Source organism: Helianthus annuus, chromosome 15, assembly GCF_002127325.2.
Source record: "Helianthus annuus cultivar XRQ/B chromosome 15, HanXRQr2.0-SUNRISE, whole genome shotgun sequence".
Classification (NCBI taxonomy): domain Eukaryota; kingdom Viridiplantae; phylum Streptophyta; class Magnoliopsida; order Asterales; family Asteraceae; genus Helianthus; species Helianthus annuus.
The window spans coordinates 16,035,268-16,060,616 of record NC_035447.2 but is presented as its reverse complement, the minus strand read 5'-3'; the positions used below and the strand labels follow the sequence as shown (position 1 = coordinate 16,060,616).

General features: G+C 36.9%; 2 protein-coding genes across 2 annotated transcripts; one reads left to right on the top strand and one right to left on the bottom strand.

Moving 5' to 3' along the window:
- Positions 1–168: 168 nt before the first annotated feature.
- LOC110911079 lies at positions 169–7,512 on the top strand. Its single transcript, XM_022155658.2, has 3 exons — positions 169–332; positions 3,968–4,342; positions 7,152–7,512. The coding sequence occupies exons 1-3, from the start codon at positions 276–278 to the stop codon at positions 7,443–7,445; spliced, it is 726 nt and encodes a 241-aa protein (XP_022011350.1). The 5' UTR covers positions 169–275; the 3' UTR covers positions 7,446–7,512.
- A 508-nt stretch (positions 7,513–8,020) lies between these two features.
- Positions 8,021–11,496, bottom strand: LOC110911078 (cysteine-rich receptor-like protein kinase 10). The gene is made up of 7 exons (XM_022155657.2): positions 10,601–11,496; positions 10,226–10,417; positions 9,882–10,003; positions 9,585–9,795; positions 9,248–9,485; positions 8,950–9,100; positions 8,021–8,545 (listed from the first exon to the last, which is right to left on the bottom strand). The coding sequence occupies exons 1-7, from the start codon at positions 11,385–11,387 to the stop codon at positions 8,219–8,221; spliced, it is 2,028 nt and encodes a 675-aa protein (XP_022011349.1). The 5' UTR covers positions 11,388–11,496; the 3' UTR covers positions 8,021–8,218.
- Positions 11,497–25,349: the final 13,853 nt, after the last annotated feature.

The following is a 25,349-nucleotide window of genomic DNA, read 5'->3' as shown; positions in this document are numbered from 1 at the left end:
ACCCCGGCAACTCTCTACAGTGTAACGCATGCTCCCCGTATTGTATTGAAATAAACTATATGTATTGAAGTGATGTGTTAAGAAAGAAGGTGAGCAAAGTGCAAATTTCCAAAACTATACCATAAAAATCTTCATGATAAGGTTCTTTTTGGAAGGCTAACAATAATAATCAAACCAAACACATCCACAACCACAAAAACCAAAAAAAAAAAAAAAAGAGTTCTCCATAACAATAACAATGCAAAACACTTAATCTTCCCTTCAAAATCTCCAAAATGGGTTGCCAAATTCACTCTTTACACCCTCAAATCCTGCTCAAAATCCCCATAAACAAAGGGCAGATCTGCATTTCATTTGGCGACAGTCGACGCACAAGGAAGGTCAGGGGGTCTAGCGTGTCTATGGAACCCATCAATGTTTGATTGTGATAATGTAATTAAGAACCGGTATTTTTTGGTAGTAGCAGGCCGATTGATTCATCAAAACTGTAGAATCAATTTGGTCAACGTCTACGCACCTAATGACGCTGTGTTGCGAAGAGAGCTTTGGTCCAATTTATTGCAGGTCAGGAATTCTCTTCAAGGAATTTGGGTTATGATGGGGGATTTCAATGAAGTAAGGGAACCAGCAGATCGTCAAAATTCTGAATTTGTGGCGTCGCAGGCTGATGCCTTTAATCAGTTTATACTGGCAGCTGCACTACATGAATACAACATGGGTGGAGGGCGATTCACTTACATTTCGGATAATGGTACAAAACTAAGCAAACTCGATCGGTTTTTGGTTTGCTTAGGTTTCTTAGAAAGATGGCCAAATGCCTCGGTCCTTGCCCTTAACAGGGACATCTCGGACCACAGGCCGATTATTCTAAATACCACGCCAGCAGATTTTGGGCACACGCCGTTCAGGTTTTATAATTCTTGGCTTGAAATAAATGGGTTCCAAGAGCACGTGACACAATTATGCTTAGCTTTCTCTTTTTCGGGTCCACCGGATCTGAGATTGGCGGTTAAGTTAAGATGGCTAAAGAACAAAATTAAGGATTGGCTGGCTCTGGAAAAACAGAGGACAGAGGGGGTTTATCTAGCAAAAAAGAAGCTTATCGGTGATCTAGAACACATCGCTGAATCAAGACCACTTCGGCAGGAAGAACTGGACACTCGAACTGAGTGCATTCAGTTCGTCTTAGAAATGGAAAGGCTTAAACAAATGGATGTTAGACAAAAATCGAGGTCGAGATGGGCACTAGAAGGTGACGAAAATTCCTCCTTTTTTCATAGCGTTGTTAATTCTAATTTGTCAAACAATAGAATTAATGGTATTTATGATAATGGGGGTTGGATTTCTAATCCGGGGGAGATAAAAGAAAATTTTTTTGATTTCTTCTCTAAACAATTCACTGAACCGTGGGAAGTGCGTCCACAACTTACATGTCCTAATTTGGTTAGTATTTCGGATGGCGAAGCGGAACATCTGATAGCTCCGTTCTCGCTAATCGAAATAAAGGATGCTGTTTGGGACTGCGACGGGGATAGGGCGCCCGGGCCGGATGGTTTCAATTTTAAGTTTATTAAAAGATTTTGGGAAGGGTTTCAAAATGATTTTATTGCTCTATTTAACAAGTTTTACGCAGATGGAACGTTAAATAGTTGTTGCACATCGTCGTTTTTAGCCTTGATTCCCAAGGTTAAGGATCCAGCTTCTCCTATGGATTTTCGCCCTATAAGCCTTATTGGCGTAATTAATAAGGTCATCTCGAAGGTTTTGGTGAACCGTCTTAAAGGTATTATGGGGAAAATAATCTCCGAGGAACAATCGGCTTTCTTGGCGGGACGAAATATTATGGATGGGCCTCTTATTCTCAATGAAATTGTCTCATGGTTGAAGGTTAAAAAAAAGGTTGGGATGATTTTTAAAGTTGATATCAATAAAGCGTATGACTCCTTGAGTTGGAAGTTCCTCGATTCAATAATGGAACAAATGAACTTTCCGGCCCGATGGAGGAAATGGATTTCAACAACTCTTAATACGGCTAGGGCCTCTGTTCTGGTGAATGGATCCCCGACAATGGAATTCGAATGCACACGGGGCCTTCGACAAGGTGATCCACTTTCGCCTTTCCTTTTCGTCATTGCTATGGAGGCCTTAACCGGGGTTATGAAACAAGCCACAATGGTCAATCTTTTTAAGGGTATCAAGTGTACTAACGACGGACCGGTGATCTCTCATTTTTTATATGCCGATGATGTAATCTTTCTTGGGGAATGGTCGACGGAAAATGCTAGCAACCTAAGGCGCATTCTTAGATGCTTCTACTTGGCATCGGGCTTGAAAGTGAATCTTGCCAAAAGTAGTGTTTACGGGGTGGGTATAAATCAACATGAGGTTCAAAGCATGGCAACGTTCCTTGGGTGCAAGTCTGGCAGTTTTCCGTTTAAGCATTTGGGTTTGGTGGTTGGTGCAAATATGAACTTAGTTAAAAATTGGAAGCCCATTATTGATTTATTCAAGAACAGGCTAGCTATTTGGAAAGCGAAACAACTCTCTTATGGAGGTAGGGTCACACTTCTAAAGTCGGTGTTGAATGCACTTCCAACATACTTCTTCTCCTTATATAAAGCCCCGAATCAAGTGATCGATGCTTTGGATAGATTGAGAAGAGTGTTTTTTTGGGGTGGATCTGAAGAGAAAGCGAAGATGAACTGGGTGGCCTGGGACAATGTTATTGCACCTATAGAATACGGTGGTTTGGGTTTTGGTTCGTTAAAGGATGCAAATCATGCTATGTTGGCAAAATGGTGGTGGCGTTTCAAGGTTGAAAACAAAGGACTTTGGAGGAGAGTGATTTGGGCCATACATCATAACTCTCGATCTTGGTCGGCTATCCCGGCGAAAATTTCTATGCCGGGTATATGGAAGCAAATAGTCAATATTCATCATTCGCTTCAGCAAAAGGGGATAGATCTCTTCAAAGCCATTAGAAATGTCGTGGGGAACGGGTCAAATACGTTATTTTGGTTGGACCTATGGATCGGGAACACTCCTTTTCACATCAGATTTCCAACTCTTTTCAGCTTAGAACGGCTGAAAATGTGTTATGTATCGGACCGTATCATCCGGGTCGGTGGGGGTCTGCACACTAGCTGGGACTGGACCAGACCCTTTGAGCAAGATCAAGAAATTGCTGAATTTTCGGAGTTGACGGACCTGCTGATTTCGGTCTCAATTTCGGAAAATCAGGATGTTCTCAGGTGGGGCTTAGATACATCGGCTGTATTCTCAGTTCGAAGTGTGAAATCAGTATTAAAAATTTGTAATAGGCTGCAGCCACATTACTCGTTTGTATGGAATAAGTGGGTGCCGAAAAAGGTGGGTTTTGTTGCTTGGCGAGCTGAAAAGGAGCGTCTTCCCACGAGGATGGCTTTGGCTCAAAGAAATATTCAAGTAAATTCGGATAGGTGCGCCATATGTGGAGACTATGCGGAGACGAGCGAGCATTTATTTGTATCATGTCACCTTGCACAAACGGTTTGGGCTCTTATTACACAATGGTGCAAAATACCCGTGTTTTTTGCCTTTGGCATAAAGGACATTCTAGATCTGCATTTATTCGTGAAAAGTTCTACAAAGAAAAAGAAGATTATCCAGGCCATTGTTCATGTCACATTTTGGAGTATTTGGGCTGCAAGAAACAAACTCATTTTTGATGGTTCCTATCCAGAGGTATCAAAGATTTTGGAGGAAGTGAAGGTTATGAGTTATCTATGGGTCAAAAATCGTTCAAAGGATGCTGCGATTACGTTGGAGAGCTGGAAAAGATTCGATGATTTCGGTTAAATTCGAGTAGGGTCCTGTATTGTTTTTTCTTGTTTTATGGTTGTTTGGTGTGCCGCTCTAGCCGGCTTGTATATTTTTGGTGTAGCTCCTTGCTAATTAATAAAACGTTTTTGTTGGCCGTTCAAAAAAAAAAAAAAAACCACAACTCCAAACAAGAACAATAACCTCATCTTCAACACCATCAATCTCAATTTCAACAGTAAGCCCAAAACCAGATGTATACAATGTTAAGTTCAAGACTTTAGGAGCATGCAAACTGGGTATATCAAGATATCCTGATTTTGAATATAATGCTCAAGGGGGAGAGGGTAGTGGGATAGGGAAAAAGATGGTGGGGGTTGACTTTAATGGTGAGACTTCGGTTGACTTTGATGTGACAACGCTTTACATTCCGCCGTTAACCACTGCAACAACTAAGTTTTTGGGGTTGCCATTGCCGCCGTTTTTGAAGATTGCGATTGTTCCGGAGATCTTTAGAGGGATCATTAATCTAGAATCTGGCAAGGTATGGTTGTTTAGATCAAAGTTGAATCATAGAAACGTTTACTGGTTCACTGATCGGACCGGTCTGGTTAGATATAAACTCAATGTTAAGTGGGCACTAATAGTAAATTTAACCGGTAAATATGTTTTTAAAAATAGAAGATTAAAAAGTTGAAACGGTAAATATATTATTTTAATAAATATAAAAATGTTGAAATCCAGCTTGATTCATGTCCTATAAACGACATGATTAAAAGGAAATTTGTCTTTTAGAAAATATATATGTCACGCGAGTTTTGAAAACATTGGTTAAAAAATAATATAGTGATTTTTAACTTTTTTTTATAAATACTTTGACCATTATTGGAATTACATCTAATATTAAGTATTAAATACACTATAAAGAAGCAAGTTATATGTGCATATATGTGTTGTAAGTTAGGCTTTGGGAGTTTTTCAAAAAAAATGAAAAATTTTCTTTTTAACCCTAAAGTTTTAATGTTTGACAATTTAAGTTTAAACTTCTAATTTTTGTTTTCTTTTAACCCTAAAATTTTAATCTTTGACAATTTACCCTAAAGTTTTAATATTTGACAATTTAAGTTTAAAATTTTTAATCTTTGTTTCCTGTTTAACACTAAAGTTTTAATCTTTGACAATTTAACTTTAAAGTTTCAATTTTTGGTAAGTTAACCCCTTTGATTAATTTGATTTTTTACTTCTAATTCAAAAGTTTTCATCTTTTGCGATTTAACCACTTTGATTTTTTTTACTTATGTGTTGTAATCTTGACTTTGGAGGTTTTTCAAAGAAAAAATGATTATACATATGGTTGTTTTAACCTTGGCTTTGTAGGTTTTTAAAAAAATTGTTTTTTTTACTTTTCACCCAAAAGTATTTCATAAATTACTTTTAACCCAAAACTATTTTTTTTTTTTTTTTACTTTTAACACAAAACTTTTTATCTTTTACAATCTATCCTCACAACTTTTTTTTACTTTCAACTTTGGTTCTTTATAGTTTTCATTTTCCGCAAATTTTTCGCTATATGCTTCGTTCTAAATTTTGTGACTTAACACATCGCAACGTGCGTCTTTGTTTTAGCGTTTTTACGTTTCGTTCTAAATTTTGCGAGTTAACAAGACGCAACGTGCGTGTGTGGGTGAACATTTTTACATCATCTACGTTTTTCCCGTTTGACGGATTCAACATAACGTGCTTATCCTAAATCGATTTAGTTATAATTAAAGAATCCCCGCCGCATTGCGGCGGGTCGTAATTCTAGTTTAATAAAATTAGATAAAAAGATGGTTGTGAGTCAAACTAACCATACTAAAGCATTTTCATTGCAATATACTTTCACTTTGCGATCAATATATATTTGTCCGTACTAAAACTAATTCATTTCGGCTCATTATCACCAACTAGTTACTTTATGGTCGCGCATTGCGGCGGGACCCAATGACTACAAAAGGCATGTCAGCAACGGCAAACAGATACCGAATATCAAATCATAAATAAAATGACGTGGTAAGGATAGTCACTCCGTCATAAAAAACGATTTTAAATAACCTAATATATAATAATAGGACCCACACGTCCTACACGTTGGAAATTCGGTTGTTTTCAGTTCAGTTATTACGGTGCTAACACGTTAAAATATGGATGAGCTCGGTACCGGTAACGGCAGCGAAAGTACCGATCAGGAAAATCATCGAAATTAGGTACCGACATCGAAAATGCTCGGTACAATATGGTATGGTATTTGAAGGTAAAAATCAATAAATACATGTATGGTGCTAGACCGGTGTCGAACCAAAAGTAACGATTCTGAAAACGCCAAAAGGTGGGTACCAAAGTGGTACCGAAAATGATTTGGTATAGTAAATTTGGTACCGGTACGATACCGGTTCGTTTACAGGATTTGATACGATTTGCTCATCAATATTCTAAATATCCAAGTTAATTTTACATGCTACAATTCATTCATTACAAAAAAGACAAAAAAAGAAAGCAAAATAAGTTGTTGTGTATATAAAACCTCATTCAAACGAAATACAGTTTACTTACTGTGTGTATGAAAAGTAATCTAAACGGTGCAATTACTTGCATTACTACGTTGCTACAGGATTTGATGAGCTCGGTACCAACCGGTACCGAAAATACCGTTACTGAAAATACCGTTACCGAAATCCCCAAAAGTGGGTACCGGTACCGAATATACCTAGCTGGTACGGTTCGGTACCGGTCGGTACTTGTATGGCACTAGTATTTGAGGGTAAAAACCGGTGAATACCTGTGTAGAACCGGTACCGAAAATACACCAGTTTGATAAATTTGAGACCGGTACCTATACCCGATACCATTTGATCATCTCTTAATGATGTTACTATTAATTCCATTCTAATTTTAATTTAAAAAATAAATAATGAATCACTGTTGTTCATTGAGTTTACTGTTCATTGAGTTTTTTTTTTATCATATATATATTTATTTGATTTGCATGTTTTACCACTAGAAGTTTTGTTTAGGCTGATCAAGGGTCAGTTTAGTTCAGTTATTGCTTTATGTCAAAGCAAGAACAAAAAAGAGTTAAATGTCACTTTTGTTAATGTGTTTTGCGTCATTTTGCCAGTTTAGTCCAAAGGTTTATTTTCTGTCTGGGGTCCAAAAAGGTTTCACCATTGCCATTTTAGTCCACTAGATAACTTCATCTATTTTTTCTGTTAACGAGAAGGGCAATTCGGTCATTTTATATGGCTGAATTGTCCTTTTACTTAACAGAATTAAATATACGGTCATTTGTTTACAATAACACGTTCTTAATGTAGGTGGATCTTAAATTCAAGGCGAAATTCTGGTTTTCAATGGGGAGTATCTACAAAGCTCCACCATTGTTGGTGGAAACATTATTAACATCAGAAGAATCGAAAGGAAGTCTAAGGAGTGGAAGTGGAAGGAGGCTTGATGAAGAAGGAAGGTGCAAGTTAGTTGGAGTCGCTACCGTCGAGCCTATTGATGATTTTTTTATGAATTCTTTTCTTGATCTTCCAACTGAATGTCTTGCAATTTTAAATGCTACGATTACATTCTCTAAGGATGAAGATTTTAAATTAAATTTGTGACCTCTTTGTAATTATTATCATAGAAAAGTAACTTAATATTACTCAACAAGATTCCTTTGTTTTCTTTAAGTTTATTTACTTTTTAGGATGTCATTTTTTCATTTAAATGCAAGCCTTTGTACGATCACCTGCTTAGGAGCAACTTGAACGAAAAATCAAGAGAGCGGACTCTCAAAATCTAATATTTTACACTATAACAAGAAATTCGAAAACTTTGGTAAAATTAACACTACGAAGCGAAAAATGGAGGTACCCCTTGACCCTAAAGAAAGCTTTGCCCTTGCTCAGGATACTGTTTTACATGGCACAACACCAGAATCGGGTTCACGTGTCAAGGATAGCACTGCGTATGTTCTTTGTTTTAATGAAAGAAGCAAGTAGTTGTATGGAACGAGTAGAGAGTTCTCTCTCTGAAAGCATACTAAGTTGCGAAAGTTCATTTTATGCAAATGAAAGAAGAAACCGACATGTACATTCATGTGGTCATTAACAAGATTAATTGCAATAATATGGATTCGGACAACCAAAACGCACATTTCAATTCATGAAACATGTAAATGATTGGCAATGCTCAGTGGCAGCAAAGTTACTGCAAACCTGTGTGGCTGCGTATAAGTTAACATTTAATTTTTGTTAATAGGAAATAATCGTAAAAGGATATCTGTACATTGATGAGATTCAGTGATTCAAAGTGGTCACACAACTATAAATAAACAATTAACACTATGTGCACGCACACTCCAAAAGATTATAAAAATTGGCCGTATTTACTGTTATCGAGCATGCATTTCAATGATCGATGATGATTCGTTGACAGAAGAACTAGCAGTCGGATTTGCCTTATCGACGTCACCTGAGCTATCTAACAAGAGCCCTTTTGAAAGAAAATATGGCGGTTTTTTCGGCTGGGGTAAAGTAATAGAGTTGTTATTAAGCATATTGAGAACACTAGCCATGGAAGGCCTTGCATCTGCATCTTCTTGCACACATAATAAACCGATGTTGATGCACCTAACGACATCGTTTTCCGAGTAAGAAGATTCAGCAAGTGATGGATCCAGTAGCTCCAACGCTCTTCCACCCGTCCATAGTTTCCAAGCCTGGGTTATTGTAGGATTGAAACGGGTCAGGGTTTGTTAAACAACAAGATGGTTGGGTAATGAGTCAAAACAGTTTTAAGATTAAAACACGGCTATTTCTAGTGCGAGCCATAAAGGACTTGTCATATTGGGTTGAGCTAAAACAATGCTTGTCCATTTTTATAAACAGTTAATGCTTTATTTTTGTTCAGAATAACAATCTAAATCTTTAAATGGAAATGATTTGAAGTTTGTGTGCCTTGACATTAAACGGGCGACTATAAAGTATAAAAGCTAGAGTTTGTCCCTTTTAGCTAAATTGATTTGACTTGAGCCATTTGACCCGTAACCCGTTTGAGCTTAAACACACACTCACACACACCTAAATTGGAGAATTTGTAATGAAAGCACACAAGGTTACTTACGAAGAGTAGGAGATCCTCAACATCATCTGGTTGATAAAAGCTAGAGTTTCTTCGCCCACTAACAATCTCGAGAACTATGACACCGAAACTAAACACGTCAGATTTCACTGAAAAATGTCCATGCATTGCGTACTCTGGCGACATATATCCACTGTAAGCAAGCAAGACATCAAATAAGCAGTTAATTAATATCCATAAATGATTCGGGTTAAAAATCAAACATTATTACACAAAATATAAAAACTCATGGATATAGCATAATGATATAAATCAATTCTAATAACGATAATAAACTTACAGGGTTCCAGCAACTTTCTTTGTGTTTCCTAGAGTTTGATCCCCCTCAAAAGTCCTAGCCAATCCAAAATCCGCGATTTTTGCATTCATGTCCTGATCTAGTAAAATATTACTAGCTTTGAGATCCCGATGGATGATTCGTAACCGTGAATCTTCATGTAGATAAAGCAATCCTCTAGTGATCCCTCCAATAATTTTCCATCGTGTTACCCAATCCAAATGCCCATGTTTAACAGGGTCTACATTCACCGGTCAAACACATGTTAGATGTGACAAATGGATACGATAAAGGGCGCCAAAATCTAACAAAAATCGTTAGTTTTGAATATGGGACTAACCGAACAAAAAGTAGTCTAGACTCTTGTTTGGGACGTATTCGTATATGAGTATCTTCTCTTTTGATTCATGGCAAAAACCTAGAAGTCTTACTAGATTTCGGTGTTGAAGCTTAGCCACTAAAACGGCCTCGTTTACGAATTCTTGTACACCTTGAGAAGATGTTTCTGATAATCTCTTCACTGCTACTTCTTGCCCATTTGTAAGCACACCCTGCATATATATAGAATATTGAATTAATATCACTTTCTTGTTCAAATCTAAAGGTACAACACTAAGAGTAATTAATTACTTTGTACCTTGTAGACAAGACCAAACCCGCCTCTCCCGATCTTGTTCTTTTGAGAAAAGTAGTTTGTTGCAACTTCAATCGTCTTAAAATCGTATTGCAAAGATTGCCTGCTAACAGTCTCCATTCCAACTAAACAATTACAATAAGATATCAAAAAGATAAGTTTCAGACTTAATTTAAAGATTCGTATCGAAGTCGCTTTTCAAATAGGCTATCACGGGAATGATCACATACTATACATACTATAATGTTTTTCTTATTGGTTTTGCAAGAATAACTATAATCAACAATATATAGCAAAAAGTAAATTGATTATCAGTTTAGTGTCATTTATAGATAAAAAAAATATACCAGTGTCATTAGCTGAACTTCGTATCCGTTTCGCAAGTAGAGTAGAGAAGCTGGCAGTTTCTTTCTTTGACACACCGTCCTTTCGCCGTATTTTTGTAAGAAAGAACCAGATGCCGATTCCAATCAACCCCACAGAGACACATACCACGGGAACGACCACGTAAATTATTCTTGCAGTGCTGTTCTTTTTGCCTGCCAGAGTGATCACAGGGTTTTAATTTTAAAAACTTGTAATGCTCAATTGAATTAAAATCAAACAACAAAATCATTAAAGCCAGTTACTGAGAAGCCCTATCACTCATTCACATATGAAATCAAATTCCAATGCTAGCATACACAACAGACAAATAGCATTGCAATAACTACAACCAGTACCTCGAGTCAACTTCGATGGGACCGAAATAAGCGGAGGATCATTATAAAAATGCTCATTCGAATACCTCACAAAGCAATTCGGATAAAACACCCTTGCCGCCACTCTACCACTACAACAACGACGTAGCTCCCTAACTGCACCATCCAAACACTCACTGCACTGCTCCTTAGACAAATCAGGCGTGCATTGCATAATCCCGTAGATCGTCACCGAATCCTGCCCAAACGTCACACTTCCAACCGCCAATTTCCTAAACGAATCTCCTCCGGCAGCTTCCGACTGTAACCTAACCGTCAAATTACTCAAAGCACTATCAAACTCACCGGAATCCGAAACCCTAGCCGTGTTAAACAACTCGCTGAACGTCCAGTTATCAACGATTCCGATTATTTTCCGATCTGAATACCGAATCATACAGTTCGAGTACCACGCCGCTGCCTCCGTCTGGTTCGGACAGTTCCGTTGAAGCGACGGAATCGAGTTTTTCACGCAGTTTTCGCAATCTTCCGGTCCGATATCGCCGCGGCAGAGTGCGACGGCGGTTATTGGTGTACCGGTGGTGTTTCCGGCGGTTGAGTGGTGGAAACCGCCGTTTTTTGCGACGTTTCCGGTGAGTGAAGTGAGTGCGGTTTCGGTGATTTGTTGATATGATGTGGTGGTGAAGTTGTGAGTGGTTCTGCACTTGTAGACGCCGAAATCGGTTGATTGAGCTGTGGTGAGATTATCGCCATTGTTGATTGCTTGAAGAAGAAGATACAGAGATATAAATATGAATTTCATCTTCATTTTGTTGTAATAAAATCGAATTGATCACTTTCCTTAGTTGAGATCTGGAAACTCACCGCTACGGTGTAGTGATAGATGCAACATAATCAATTTTTTTATATTTCTTTTTAACTCACACTTTAACATACTTTTTTAAATATACAAAGACTAGGTTAGAGCCCGCGTATACACGCGGTTTAACAAATAAAAGTACTTTAAATTTGTTTAGAGCCAATACAGATTTGTTTCGAATCATCATGTATGCCTAAACTTTATTACATATCCTTAAAAGTTTTTTTATGTTGAATAAATCCACAATGGAAAAGCAATCATTGGGGCCTCACGCTCATTGAAAGTGTCATGATTTGTTTGTAATCCACATTAGTGTAGGCACTACTTCAGAACCAAAATCATAATATCTCCGTTGTTTTGTTTATGCCAATCTGAAAAACAAATGTCAAAACTAAAAAGCTTTATAAAATTGGAATGAAATCATTAAAATTGGTATATGAGGGTCTCACACAGCAACTATAAAAGATAAAAGAGTAAATTCCTTTTTTGAGTCCCATCATCATAGTGCAATGGTCGATGACAACTTCATCATAATTTATCTCATGGTACTTCCTATAACTTTACGACAACATTACAGATGACAAAAAAAAAATTAGTATAGTGCATTAGTGCTACAGATGCTCTCTCCCTTTCATGGGTATTAGCATAATAAAAACGTATTCAGCCACCGTAAAACTTGCCTGAAGAATATTAATTTTAACACTTTTAACAACTCCTGTACCATCTAATGTTAAAAAATAAAAGACATTGACATTTAAATGTTAAAATAGGTTTTGGTTAAGACGGTCTTTTTTTATTACTGATCGAAGCAGATTAGGACATCATCATAGTGCAATGGTCGATGACAACTTCATCATAATTTATCTCATGGTACTTCCTATAACTTTACGACAACATTACAGATGACAAAAAAAAAATTAGTATAGTGCATTAGTGCTACAGATGCTCTCTCCCTTTCATGGGTATTAGCATAATAAAAACGTATTCAGCCACCGTAAAACTTGCCTGAAGAATATTAATTTTAACACTTTTAACAACTCCTGTACCATCTAATGTTAAAAAATAAAAGACATTGACATTTAAATGTTAAAATAGGTTTTGGTTAAGACGGTCTTTTTTTATTACTGATCGAAGCAGATTAGGACATCATCATAGTGCAATGGTCGATGACAACTTCATCATAATTTATCTCATGGTACTTCCTATAACTTTACGACAACATTACAGATGACAAAAAAAAATTAGTATAGTGCATTAGTGCTACAGATGCTCTCTCCCTTTCATGGGTATTAGCATAATAAAAACGTATTCAGCCACCGTAAAACTTGCCTGAAGAATATTAATTTTAACACTTTTAACAACTCCTGTACCATCTAATGTTAAAAAATAAAAGACATTGACATTTAAATGTTAAAATAGGTTTTGGTTAAGACGGTCTTTTTTTATTACTGATCGAAGCAGATTAGGACAAAAACTTGTTGCCCATTAATAATTATTTAGTGCCTTAGTTATGATTACGAAAAAAATCAATAATAAACTGAATCTTACATTAAAATGCGTTAAAGGTTGTACACATTAAAATTACAATTTTTGTCACTATCAAGTTTCAGCCCATTACCGTTTTTGCTAAACGTTTAACTTGACCTGTTTGAGAAAAAGCACAACCCAAATCGACCCAATAAGAAAATAACAGGTCACACTTACGTGACATCGTACTCTTCATCGGTGTTTCCTCGGATTATAACAAATTTGAAAACGTCATATTGGTGTAACCAGGCAAGCTTGGGTATATTGAAATCATCAGTTTTGATAACCATATGGACATGAATCATGAGAAAGACTAAGGTTGCTAAGCTATCAAGTTATTCAACACACAATCTTTATTAAAACAATGAAAAGTATGAATCAACATAACAAACTTACCATGAAGAGAATGAACAAAATTATTGCCGCATGATGTTGTTAGGGGTTTGAGGCTTGAGAGATGTATCCGGTGAGAAAGAAACAAATAGGATAGGTTATTGAATTAATAATAAGAATTTGTATTAGATTAGATTAAATATTATTGTTATTATTTGTATTAGATATACCATATAATATAATGATAACGATGATAAGAGTTGGATTTGATTTATTAGTTTAAAAAAATAACAATACCAAACAACATAAATATGGGAAATTTATCGAAACCAGTACCCCATTGACTTTATTTTAATTAAATTAATAACGATTTACGTAGATTTATTTGTTAACACAAATCATTGTTTATTTTTTCTAAATGAATTTAGTGAATTTCTACAAATTATTGAATATTATTATTATTTGTATTAGATTAAATTAAATATTATTATTAATAGTGTTATTAATAATTTTAATCAATTAAATGAGAAAATGACAAGTATCCCAAAACAGGTTTCTTTTATTATATAGTATAGATGTTATGGACGAAGGTAGTGGTTACCTATTTGAAATAGATAAACTATTGATTCATTTAATTAATCAGACAGGGTCACGTTAATTTACATATTTTGTTTACCTAATGCTTAAGAACATTTTTTTTTTTGAAAAGTGGATTTCATTAAACGAAACTGCCGACCAAACTGTGCCAACAAAACACACGAGACAAGAAACTTACATATTTATAAAGGAATACCACTCCCTCCAATTGACCCCTTTACTTTTAGATCTATTCGAATCTAGGAAAAATTACAAGTTTTGTCCTTTATCTTTATACCATTTTTCAGGCGGTGTCCTTTTTAACGAATGTTGACAGGCGGTGTCCTTTACTAGGTATTTTGTTGCAAGTTTAGTCCTTTACACCCAACCCAGTTAAAAAATCCTGTTAATTGTTGCCAGGCGGTGTCCTTTACTAGGTATTTTGTTGCAAGTTTAGTCCTTTACCTAGGTATTTTGTTGCAAGTTTAGTCCTTTACACCCAACAATTAACAGGGTTCTTTAACTGAGTTGGGTGTAAAGGACTAAACTTGCAACAAAATACCTAGTAAAGGACACCGTCTGTCAACATTCGTTAAAAAGGACACCGCCTGAAAAGTGGTATAAAGATAAAGGGCAAAACTTGTAATTTTTCCAAAAAAAAACCTAAGACCTTTACGTTTAAAAAAAAAACATAATAAATGACCCCTTCTCTCACAAACTTCCCTTCCCCTCATCGGTAAAGCTTCACCGATCAAACAACCTCATCGAACGGTGAACACCGTCGACAGTGGTGTTACCGATCGGTAAACCGCTTTACCGACGGGTTTACCGCACCACACCGTTCACCCTTAACTACGTTAGTATGACTCTGATGTGTGTAAAATGCAACATATAAAACACATCAATTAAGGCATAAAACTAACCCTTTTTAAGTACTAATGTTGGAAAAAGAGTGTTTTTGTCTTCCTTTTGTATTTTCAGGATGAAATGAGCTCAAAATCACAAAAGAAGCAAAAAGACCACTAATTCTACCATAAATACAAGAAAAGGAACAAAAGTGGACTGCCCGGACCCTCAACGGCACCTCCCAAAACAAAGAGAAGAAAACAGAGTCTGAACACGCCCCGTGTCCAGCGAACACGGGGGCGTGCCCAGGAAGCAGCAGAAAAGACAAACCAGTAGAAGCTTCCATTGCTCACCACGGGGCCGTGCCCAGCGGGAACGGGGGCGTGTTGAAAGTACAGCAGGCGCATTAATTGTAATTCGCAATTACAATTAATGAAGAGAGAGAGTGTCAGACGGGCACGGGGCCGTGTCCAGCGGACACGGGGCCGTGTCCAGCGTTCTGTCCAGCCTATAAATAGAGGAGCCTGGTTTCATTCTCCCTCATCCCTTGGCACACCACCTCTCTCACACCTCATCCACCACCCACCACCACCATATCACCATCATCCACCACCATCATCCATTGTCCATCGTAGAGTGTGTGAGTCGTCTCGGGATCCAAGATTGATCGTAAGAGTTCTTGACAATCAAGGCCATGTTTGCCTAAGTCTCTTACATCACTTGGTGAAGACAAGTGTTTAGTATAATACTTTTTATTTTTAATCTTTTGCACTTTTTACTTGGTTTTGTATTAATGACTTTAATAACTAGTTACTTATGTTGAAGGTGATCTTTCCTTATCGTTTGTCCGTGGTGTCTTGGCATTATTTTACTGTCTATATAAAATAAAAGATTTTCACCATTCATATCTCCACGGTCTATATGGAGGTATGTTGGCTACCTGGTCGGGGGTTAAGGGAACGGTTTGGTAAAGGTCTTGCCCTTGTTCAGCGTTTAGAGGTCCTGCTTGGGACCTGGGTCAAATTTAGTAGGATCTCCTTCAATGCCCATAGGTATTGGATGGCGGGGATCCAAACTCTTTGACCCCCTCATAAGTTAACTACTATTAATACTATAACCCGGCTATTTAGGACTGTATCCCTGCTGACTCAGACTACTTAGCCGAGGGTAACGTCACCGCCAAAAGCGGGGCCTACCACAATTTGCATTAATAACTTAATTCATTATCTTTCAATAATCCGACCCTTTAGGATTGTATCCTTGCTGACTCAAACTACTGGGTTGAGGGTAACGTCGCCTTCAAAAGAGGGGCCTACTACAATAACTAAGATAATCTCTTAAACAAGTGCAAAAGTGCGAAAATAATCAAAGGTTATACTAATACACGTGTCGGATCCAAGTGATTCATCTTGTCTATCTGTTTTTATTTTTATTTTATTTTCAGCATTTAGTTAGTTTTTATTTTTCTTAGTTTAAATCATTTTTCTAACCTTTTGATTTGATTAGACGTTGAGGATAAACCGGAATTAAAAGCTCTTGTGTCCTTGGACGACCTCGGTATCTTACCAACACTATACTACGTCCACGATGGGTGCACTTGCCCATATGTGTGTTTAGTGTTAGTAAATATCGTGTTTTATAAATTTAAAACTTGGCTAAAAGTGTAAAAAGGGCTTAAATATATATTCAAAAATATATACACACCGACACACATCAGACTCTCAGTCAATTGGGAAATCTTTATTACACCTTGATATTTTTAGACAATAAGCTTTTACGTTTTGGTATAAGACTATATTAATAGAAATAAGCTTATTTCTAACGTATGATCCATGGCCTAGACTCCTAGAGGAAAGAGAGATGCAAAAAGGTAAGACATCATTCTCAGGTTAGAGTTAACATTAGTCAAAATTTGCACCGACACTTTTTTTAGTATGTTCTGATAAATGAATAGTGTCTCGGGGGAAGAAACACAAAAAGAAGATGCTTCTGTTCAAAGTCGATTTTGAAAAAGCTTTTGATTCTCTAAGTTGAAACTTCCTCGATTCCGTTCTCTCGCAAATGGGCTTCCCCGCACTTTGGAGAAAATGGGTCATGGGTATTTTGTCGTCAACTAGAACCTCCATCCTAGTTAATGGATCGCCTACCTCGGAATTCAACGTTCAAAGGGGGGTCTGTCAAGGTGATCCGTTGTCTCCACTATTTTTCATCCTTGCCATGGAAGCTCTACATGTGGCTTAGGTTAGTGCCAATTCGCAAGGATTTTTCAACGGGATAAAAACGCCAAACAACGGCCCGACAATCTCAAATTTACTCTACGCGGATGATGTACTATTTGTTGGGGAGTGGTCTGTGTCAAACTGTAATAATCTCACAAGATTATTAAGGTGCCCCTTGTCACGGCCCCCGACCCGGTTTGACCCGTTTCAGGAGCCGCGGGACAGAAATTCCGTGGTATTTAATTTAGGCGACAACGGAAGTCTTTTGAAAACAGGATCTTTCAATATTTAAAACTGCCCGTTTATATAATCTAGGGATAAAACCCCGGTAATTCACAATAAGATGATTTCACTGGGAAATCTTTATTTTACAAAACATGTTTCTTTATTTATTTACATTGAGCCATTTTTCTAAGCTTGAAGTGCTTCACTGCACTTTTCTTGGATCACAACAGATCACCTGAAACATGTTTGAAAAAGGTTTTGTCAGCGGGAAATACTAAGTGAGTTCATTCAAGTTTTATAAAATGACCCTTAGTTATAAAATTACAGCATAAGAGCGATTACAATGGTTTATATCTTATATTTATCTGGCGCTCTGTCACAATGGTGACAAGTCACAATGGTGACGATGGTCATACCACTATTAGGTCAATGAACCCAATTAGTGATGATTATCCCTAGTAGGTCAATGAACCTAACTGCGAGAAAATTAGTATTGTGCACAATACCCCCACTAGCCAGTGATTCAAGATATCCACGACTTAGTCCCTGTAATTATAACTTTTGAAAATAATTTGGAGTATTGTAAAACAGTTGATAAAAAGAGAATGACTCACATTGCAGATTTAACGAGCAGAGTATAAGCCTACTGATTAGCCTTGATTAGCCTAATTTGAATAACAACGCACACACCAACGGGTTAGTAACTAATACAGCAGTTACGACAATTCACGAGATTAAACCCTCACAACGATTTATAAGTGCAATACTTAACAATTCAGCGGATTCACAACGAATGACAGAGTATAGTCCGAATTCGAACAGCACTCAAACATTCAAGTCAAAATCACGTTGAATAACAAAGTATAAACTCAATTTGAGCAGCACTTAAACAATCGTTGGATAGTTTCAATCGATCGGGCGTTGAATCGTAATAGCGATCGAGTTATTACCCTAATTGCGGCAGCACTTCGTGAATTGTGTGTGTTGTGAACGATTTTTATGATATCTCAGAGCATAATTTGAATTTGAACGTCGAACTAACACCGAAATTCAAGTGCCACTGCCCTCTATTTATATCTGAAAAATGTACTCCTTCGCGCCACGCGAAAGAGACATGTGTACCCGTCGCGTGGCGCGACGGGTCTACTTTCTAGCTTAGGTTGTTTCGTGTCCTAAATAGCCTAGATGAGTCATAGTTAAACGAAATTTAACTTCTACAGCAAGAATTGAAGATAATTATCAGCTAGGGTTTACCCCCCCCCCCCCCCCTGAGTTTTAGGGGCCCTGATCCTGATTCCGATTGTTATGAAAATTTTAGGGTTTATGCGGAATTACTTCGGTTTCTCAATTAGGGTTTCCTTAATAGATAATTAACACACTAAATATTAGTTTTAGTGAGAGTTGTTACATCCTCCCCACCTTAAGAAAAATCTCGTCCTCGAGATTTACTGGAATAGATGAGGATATTTTCGCTTCATTTCTGATTCCAGCTCCCAAGTGTATTCTGATCCTCTTTTTGAATTCCATTTGACTTTGACTAATACTAGTCGCTAGTGTTTGAGAAATTTGATCTTTCTATCTTCTATTTGTAGTGGTTTTTCTACAAATTTCAGCTTCTCATTTACCTCTATATCTTGAAGAGGTACTACCAGGGATTCGTTAGATAAACATTTCTTGAGATTGGATACATGAAACACATCATGTACTCCAGCTAATTCTTCTGGTAGTTGTAAACAATAAGCAACTGGTCCTATTTGTTGCATTACTGGAAATGGTTTTACGTACCTTGGACTTAGCTTTCCTTTCTTACTGAATCTAACAACTCCTTTCCAAGGAGATATTCTTGATAGCATTTTGTCTCTAACTTGAAACTCCAACGGCTTTTGTCTATTCTTCTGGCGATCTCTAGCTGTCTTCAGCCTTTTCTTCATGAGACTGAATATCGTAGTCATTTTTTTTATACCTCATGTTTAATTCTTTTTGCTCAAATATATCTTAAATTCTTATGACTCGTATAGACAGTAAACTTACTTCTAATGTCTCCAAATCTTAAGGGTAAAGTTATGGCTCCTAATTCTAAGTCATGAGTGGTATATCTTTCTTCGTGATTTTTCAATTGCCTTGATGCATACGCAATTACCTTTTTGCGTTGCATTAACACACATCCAAATCCTAGCTTTGAAGCATCACCAAATACTTTAAAATCTTCTGTTCCTTCTAGTAAGGCTAGGATTAGGGCATTTGTTACTTTACACTTTAAGATCCTAAAGGCTTCCTTTTTGTTTTAGGTTCTCATTTAAACTTAACTGTTTTACAGGTTAGTTTAGTTAAGGGTATAGCTATTTTGGAAAAATCCTTAATAAATCGTCTATAGTATTCGGTTAAACCTACAAAACTCCTAATTTCCATTGCGGATTACGGAATCTTCTATTTGATAATTGCTGCCATCTTATCAGGATCTATGTGAATACCTTCATGATTCACCATATGACCCAGAAATGGTACTTCTGGCAGCCAAAATTCACACTTCGAGAATTTAGTGAAAAGCTTCTCTTTTCTTAACAAAGTTAAGAGTACATGTAAGTGCTAACAATATTCTTCCTGACTTTTGGAATAAGTACGTATTTCGTCGAGGAAGACAATTACAATTTATCCAAATATAGTTTACAGATCCTATTCATTATGTCCATGAATGCTGCAAGTGCATTTGTTAATCCGAAGAGCATGACTGTAAACTTGTAATGACCATACCTAGTTCTGAGAGCAGTTTTAGGTATGTCTTCCATTTGCATTTTCAATTGATGATATCCGGAATGTAGGTATATCTTAGAAAAATATCTAGCTCCTTGAAGTTGATCGAAAAGATCATCAATCCTAGGTAATGGGTATCGATTCTTAATTGTAACCTTATTCCATTCTCTATAATTAATACACATTCTCATCGGACTATCCTTTTTCTTAATAAACAACACTGGTGCCTCCTCCCACGGGGATAACTAGGTTGTATGAAACCTTTAATTAATAATTCATCTAATTGATTTTTCAGTTTTAATATTTCTGTGAGTGCTATCTGATAAGGTGCCTTGGCTAATGGTATAGTTTCCGGAATTAGATGAATCCTAAATTCTACTTTACTATCTGGTGGTAATCTCGGTAATTCTTCTGGGAATACATCTAGATATTTTGAAACTACAGAAATTTCCTTAAGTTCTTTACTCTTAGTAATAATGATTACTGAAATTATATATACTATTCCTTGCTTTTGTTCATAACTAGCAACTTTCATTACTGATATGAACTTCGTGACCTTACGTGGTTTATTTCCTGTAATCACAATTACTTCTCCGGCGGGTGCATGAATTTCTATAAAGTTCTTATCACAGAAACTTCGAGCATGGTTGGCTACTAACCAATCCATTCCTAACACAACATCAAATTCAGCTAATTTCATAGGTAATAGGTTTGCAAAGAATTTATGACCTGAGAGTTCTATATTTTCCTTTTGCAAAACTTTATCTATGCTAACAGATTTTCCGTTTGCTGTTTCGACTGTAAAGATTTGCCTAATGCTGGTTAAAGGTAAGTTAAGAGTTTGGCAAAATGAAATATTTATAAAACTTTGGTTTGCACCAGAGTCAACTAATACTTGTGTGTAAACGTTAAGAACGTACCGGCTATCACATCTGGAATGAGCTCTGCTTCCTGAGCAGTCAGTTGGAAGGCTCTTACATTCCTTTTTGCTTCTTCTGCAGGTTTAGCTTTATTGTTAGATAGTTTGTTTAGTTTTGGAAAATCTGGCCTAAGATGTCCAGTTTCTCCACAGTTGTAGCAGACTGAAAATCTCTTCCTCCTGCAGTCTTCTTCTTGATGCCCTGGAATTTTGCAAAAATTGCAATATCCTTTGCATCTTCCAAAATGCTTTCTTTTGCAAGAATTGCAAAATGGGCTAATGGAAGATTGTCCATTCCCTCCGTTCTTGTAATTGTTAGGACGGAATCCTTGGGTAATCTTTTGGGCTACTTCCTTCCTTCTATTTTCTTCTCTTGTCCGTACTAGTTCGTCAGTTAGAGTATTGGCTAAATCCACCGCATCATCAATCGTGCGAGGTTTTGCAGCCTTGACGATATTACGGATTTCAGCAATCAATCCCCAAATATAACGAGAAATAAGTATCGGTTCTGGCGAAGCCAGGGTTGGTACTACTCGAGCATACTCGAAGAATGTTGAAGTATACTTTCGACAATCTACATCCACCATCCGGTGGGTTAAAAACTTATTTGTCATTTGTTCTTTTTCATATTCGGGACAAAATTTTCTTTCTACAAAGCTCTTAAATTCTTCCCAGTTCATAGCATACGCCATCATTCTTCCTTTTGCTTGTAACACCGTATTCCACCATTCTAGCGCCCCTTCTTTGAAAAGGTTTGACGCGTACATGACCTGATCATCCTGAGCACATTTACTTATGGCAATTACTGCCTCAGTTTTCTCTAACCAACGCAGTGCCGCGGTCGCTCCTTCATTGCCTGCAAACTCAGTGGGTTTACAAGCAAGAAATTCTTTGTAAGTGCAACCAGGCGTTGCAGCTTTCATTTTCTTAGGGAATGGAGCCTGTCGTGGTTCATTATCAGGATTTACATGATTATTGCCTCCGTTTACGCTATTACTGAAGTTATCTTCAGAAAGACGTTTGCTAGGAACGATTTGTTGTGGTTCTATTGGATTTTTAACAGCAGCAATGATTACTGGAATAGCGTTGGCTATCCCTTGAGCAATTATTGCTGGAATAGTGTTGGCTATCCCTTGAGCAACGATATTTTCTATATCCTGTCTAGTCATATATTGATCCCCTGATTGTTGCTCAGATTGATTAACCTCGTTAACTGGTTCATTATTAGCGTTTTCCATCTGATAACTAATTTATAGATAAATAATTAGTATACAAGAAACATTCCAATGTCACACTTAATTGCACATAATTACGTAAACAAACAAAATTTGTAAATTTTCTAAAATTTCATTTGTTTTATTGATTATATCATGCTTCTATATACAACCGTTTTATTATTTATTTTACACATACTAATTTTACTATTACTATTACACAACCACAGTTTCATAAATCCCCTATCCTTTTGTCAAATGATATTCTAGTAATGGCGTTCCCTCTCCTCGTATTTCCAGGAGATCTGTCCCCCAATCTCTTGGATCCTATTCCCAGTATCCATTAGTTCTTCACCAAAACGAAGTTCAGCTGTATTCTCGTTACTTATTGGTAAAGGTTCTGAATTGAACTGAGGAAAAAGCTTATAGGGATGGTTTTGTAACTATATTTCACTAGTCAACCATTCGCCTATTTGTGAGTGGATTGAAGGGTTTGGAATAGCTGGTTCTAAGTTCATTGGTAGTTGTGTTTCAAAAGAGTGAATAAAAACATTTTCATTATCAGGCTTAATAGTATTATGGCTTGCCATTATAAAATCTAACTTTTCTTGAGATGGTAACCCCTCAATTTGCCTAAAGCTTTCCCCAATTTCCATTTTCTTAGGCTTGGGTTTTTCGAGAGGTAAAGTGTTGAATTCTATAGGTTCTTCTATGTCTGGTATATACCTATTAAAATCTCTGGAAACCTCTATTCTTACTGGATAGAGATTTAAATTCTGAAGGGCGTCAGACAAGTTACTCATGCTGTTTAGCAAAATACACACAATTACTAAGTTAAAATTTATAACAAAATTTTGCAGAAAAACTTTTAAACATTATTTTATATTGGGTAACTACCAAAACAACTGAAATTTAAAATACACTAGGTTTTATTTGTAAATTTATTTATTTACTGAATAAGGCTTCTAGACTGTAGATAATAAAGGTACTAAAACTTGGGTCAAATTATTTAAGGATTTGCATTAATTGCTATATTTACTAGTATATAACGATCTGCCCTATACTGTATACAATTAGTCAGATAATAAAACACATAATCACAGAATAGCAATTTAGAAATTCCTAAATATTTCTCAATTACTTTAATAGGCTAAAATCAATAGTAAGCTTAAATCAGTGGCTCTGATACCACCTTTTTCTGTCACGGCCCCCGACCCGGTTTGACCCGTTTCAGGAGCCGCGGGACAGAAATTCCGTGGTATTTAATTTAGGCGACAGCGGAAGTCTTTTGAAAACAGGATCTTTCAATATTTAAAACTGCCCGTTTATATAATCTAGGGATAAAACCCCGGTAATTCACAATAAGATGATTTCACTGGGAAATCTTTATTTTACAAAACATGTTTCTTTATTTATTTACATTGAGCCACTTTTCTAAGCTTGAAGTGCTTCACTGCACTTTTCTTGGATCACAACAGATCACCTGAAACATGTTTGAAAAAGGTTTTGTCAGCGGGAAATACTAAGTGAGTTCATTCAAGTTTTATAAAATGACCCTTAGTTATAAAATTACAGCATAAGAGCGATTACAATGGTTTATATCTTATATTTATCTGGCGCTCTGTCACAATGGTGACAAGTCACAATGGTGACGATGGTCATACCACTATTAGGTCAATGAACCCAATTAGTGATGATTATCCCTAGTAGGTCAATGAACCTAACTGGGAGAAAATTAGTAATGTGCACAATACCCCACTAGCCAGTGATTCAAGATATCTACGACTTAGTCCCTGTAATTATAACTTTTGAAAATAATTTGGAGTATTGTAAAACAGTTGATAAAAAGAGAATGACTCACATTGCAGATTTAACGAGCAGAGTATAAGCCTACTGATTAGCCTTGATTAGCCTAATTTGAATAACAACGCACACACCAACGGGTTAGTAACTAATACAGCAGTTACGACAATTCATGAGATTAAACCCTCACAACGATTTATAAGTGCAATACTTAACAATTCAGCGGATTCACAACGAATGACAGAGTATAGTCCGAATTCGAACAGCACTCAAACATTCAAGTCGAAATCACGTTGAATAACAAAGTATAAACTCAATTTGAGCAACACTTAAACAATCATTGGATAGTTTCAATCGATCGGACGTTGAATCGTAATAGCGATCGAGTTATTACCCTGATTGCGGCAGCACTTCGTGAATTGTGTGTGTTGTGAACGATTTTTATGATATCTCAGAGCATAATTTGAATTTGAACATCGAACTAACACCGAAATTCAAGTGCCACTGCCCTCTATTTATATCTGAAAAATGTACTCCTTCACGCCACGCGAAAGAGACATGTGTACCCGTCGCGTGGCGCGACGGGTCTACTTTCTAGCCTAGGTTGTTTCGTGTCCTAAATAGCCTAGATGAGTCACAGTTAAAAGAAATTTAACTTCTACAGCAAGAATTGAAGATAATTATCAGCTAGGGTTTACCCCCCCTGAGTTTTAGGGGCCCTGATCCTGATTCCGATTGTTATGGAAATTTTAGGGTTTATGCGGAGTTACTTGGGTTTCTCAATTAGGGTTTCCTTAATAGATAATTAACACACTAAATATTAGTTTTAGTAAGAGTTGTTACACCCCCATCTATCTTCTGGTCTTAAAATCAACTTCAATAAAACTCGACTGTTTGGGGTAGGGGCGTCAAATGTCGAAATCACTAGTATGGCAGCAATCCTACATTGTACGGCGGGGTCTCTTCCATTTAATTATCTGGGCCTACCGGTAGGGGCAAACATGGGATTGGTTAGAAATTGGAAACCCGTTGTAGAAAGATTTGAAAGCAAACTTACAATATGGAAGGCACGAACGCTATCTTTCGGTGGAAGGGCGACTCTCATCGAAGCAGTTCTAGGTAACCTCCCATCCTATTACTCCTCACTCTTCAGTGCACCGGTACACGTAATCAAACAACTAGAACGTATACGACGAAAATTCTTATGGGGGGTTGCTTGGAAAAAAACAAAATTCGTTGGGTTCCATGGTTCAAGGTGGTTGCTCCCAAGGAGGAGGGGGTTTATGCATTGGCAGTCTCGCCTCCGCAAATAAAGCATTGATGGTTAAATGGGGTATTAGATACAAGAACGAATACTCGGCGCTCTGGGTGAAATTAATAACGGCATTGCACTGCGGGACAAGATGTCATTCCCATATTCCTTTAAAAAGCTCAATGGGTGGGGTATGGAAATCCATTGTCAATATTGGTAGGGCCACTCACAACCCCGTCGTAAACA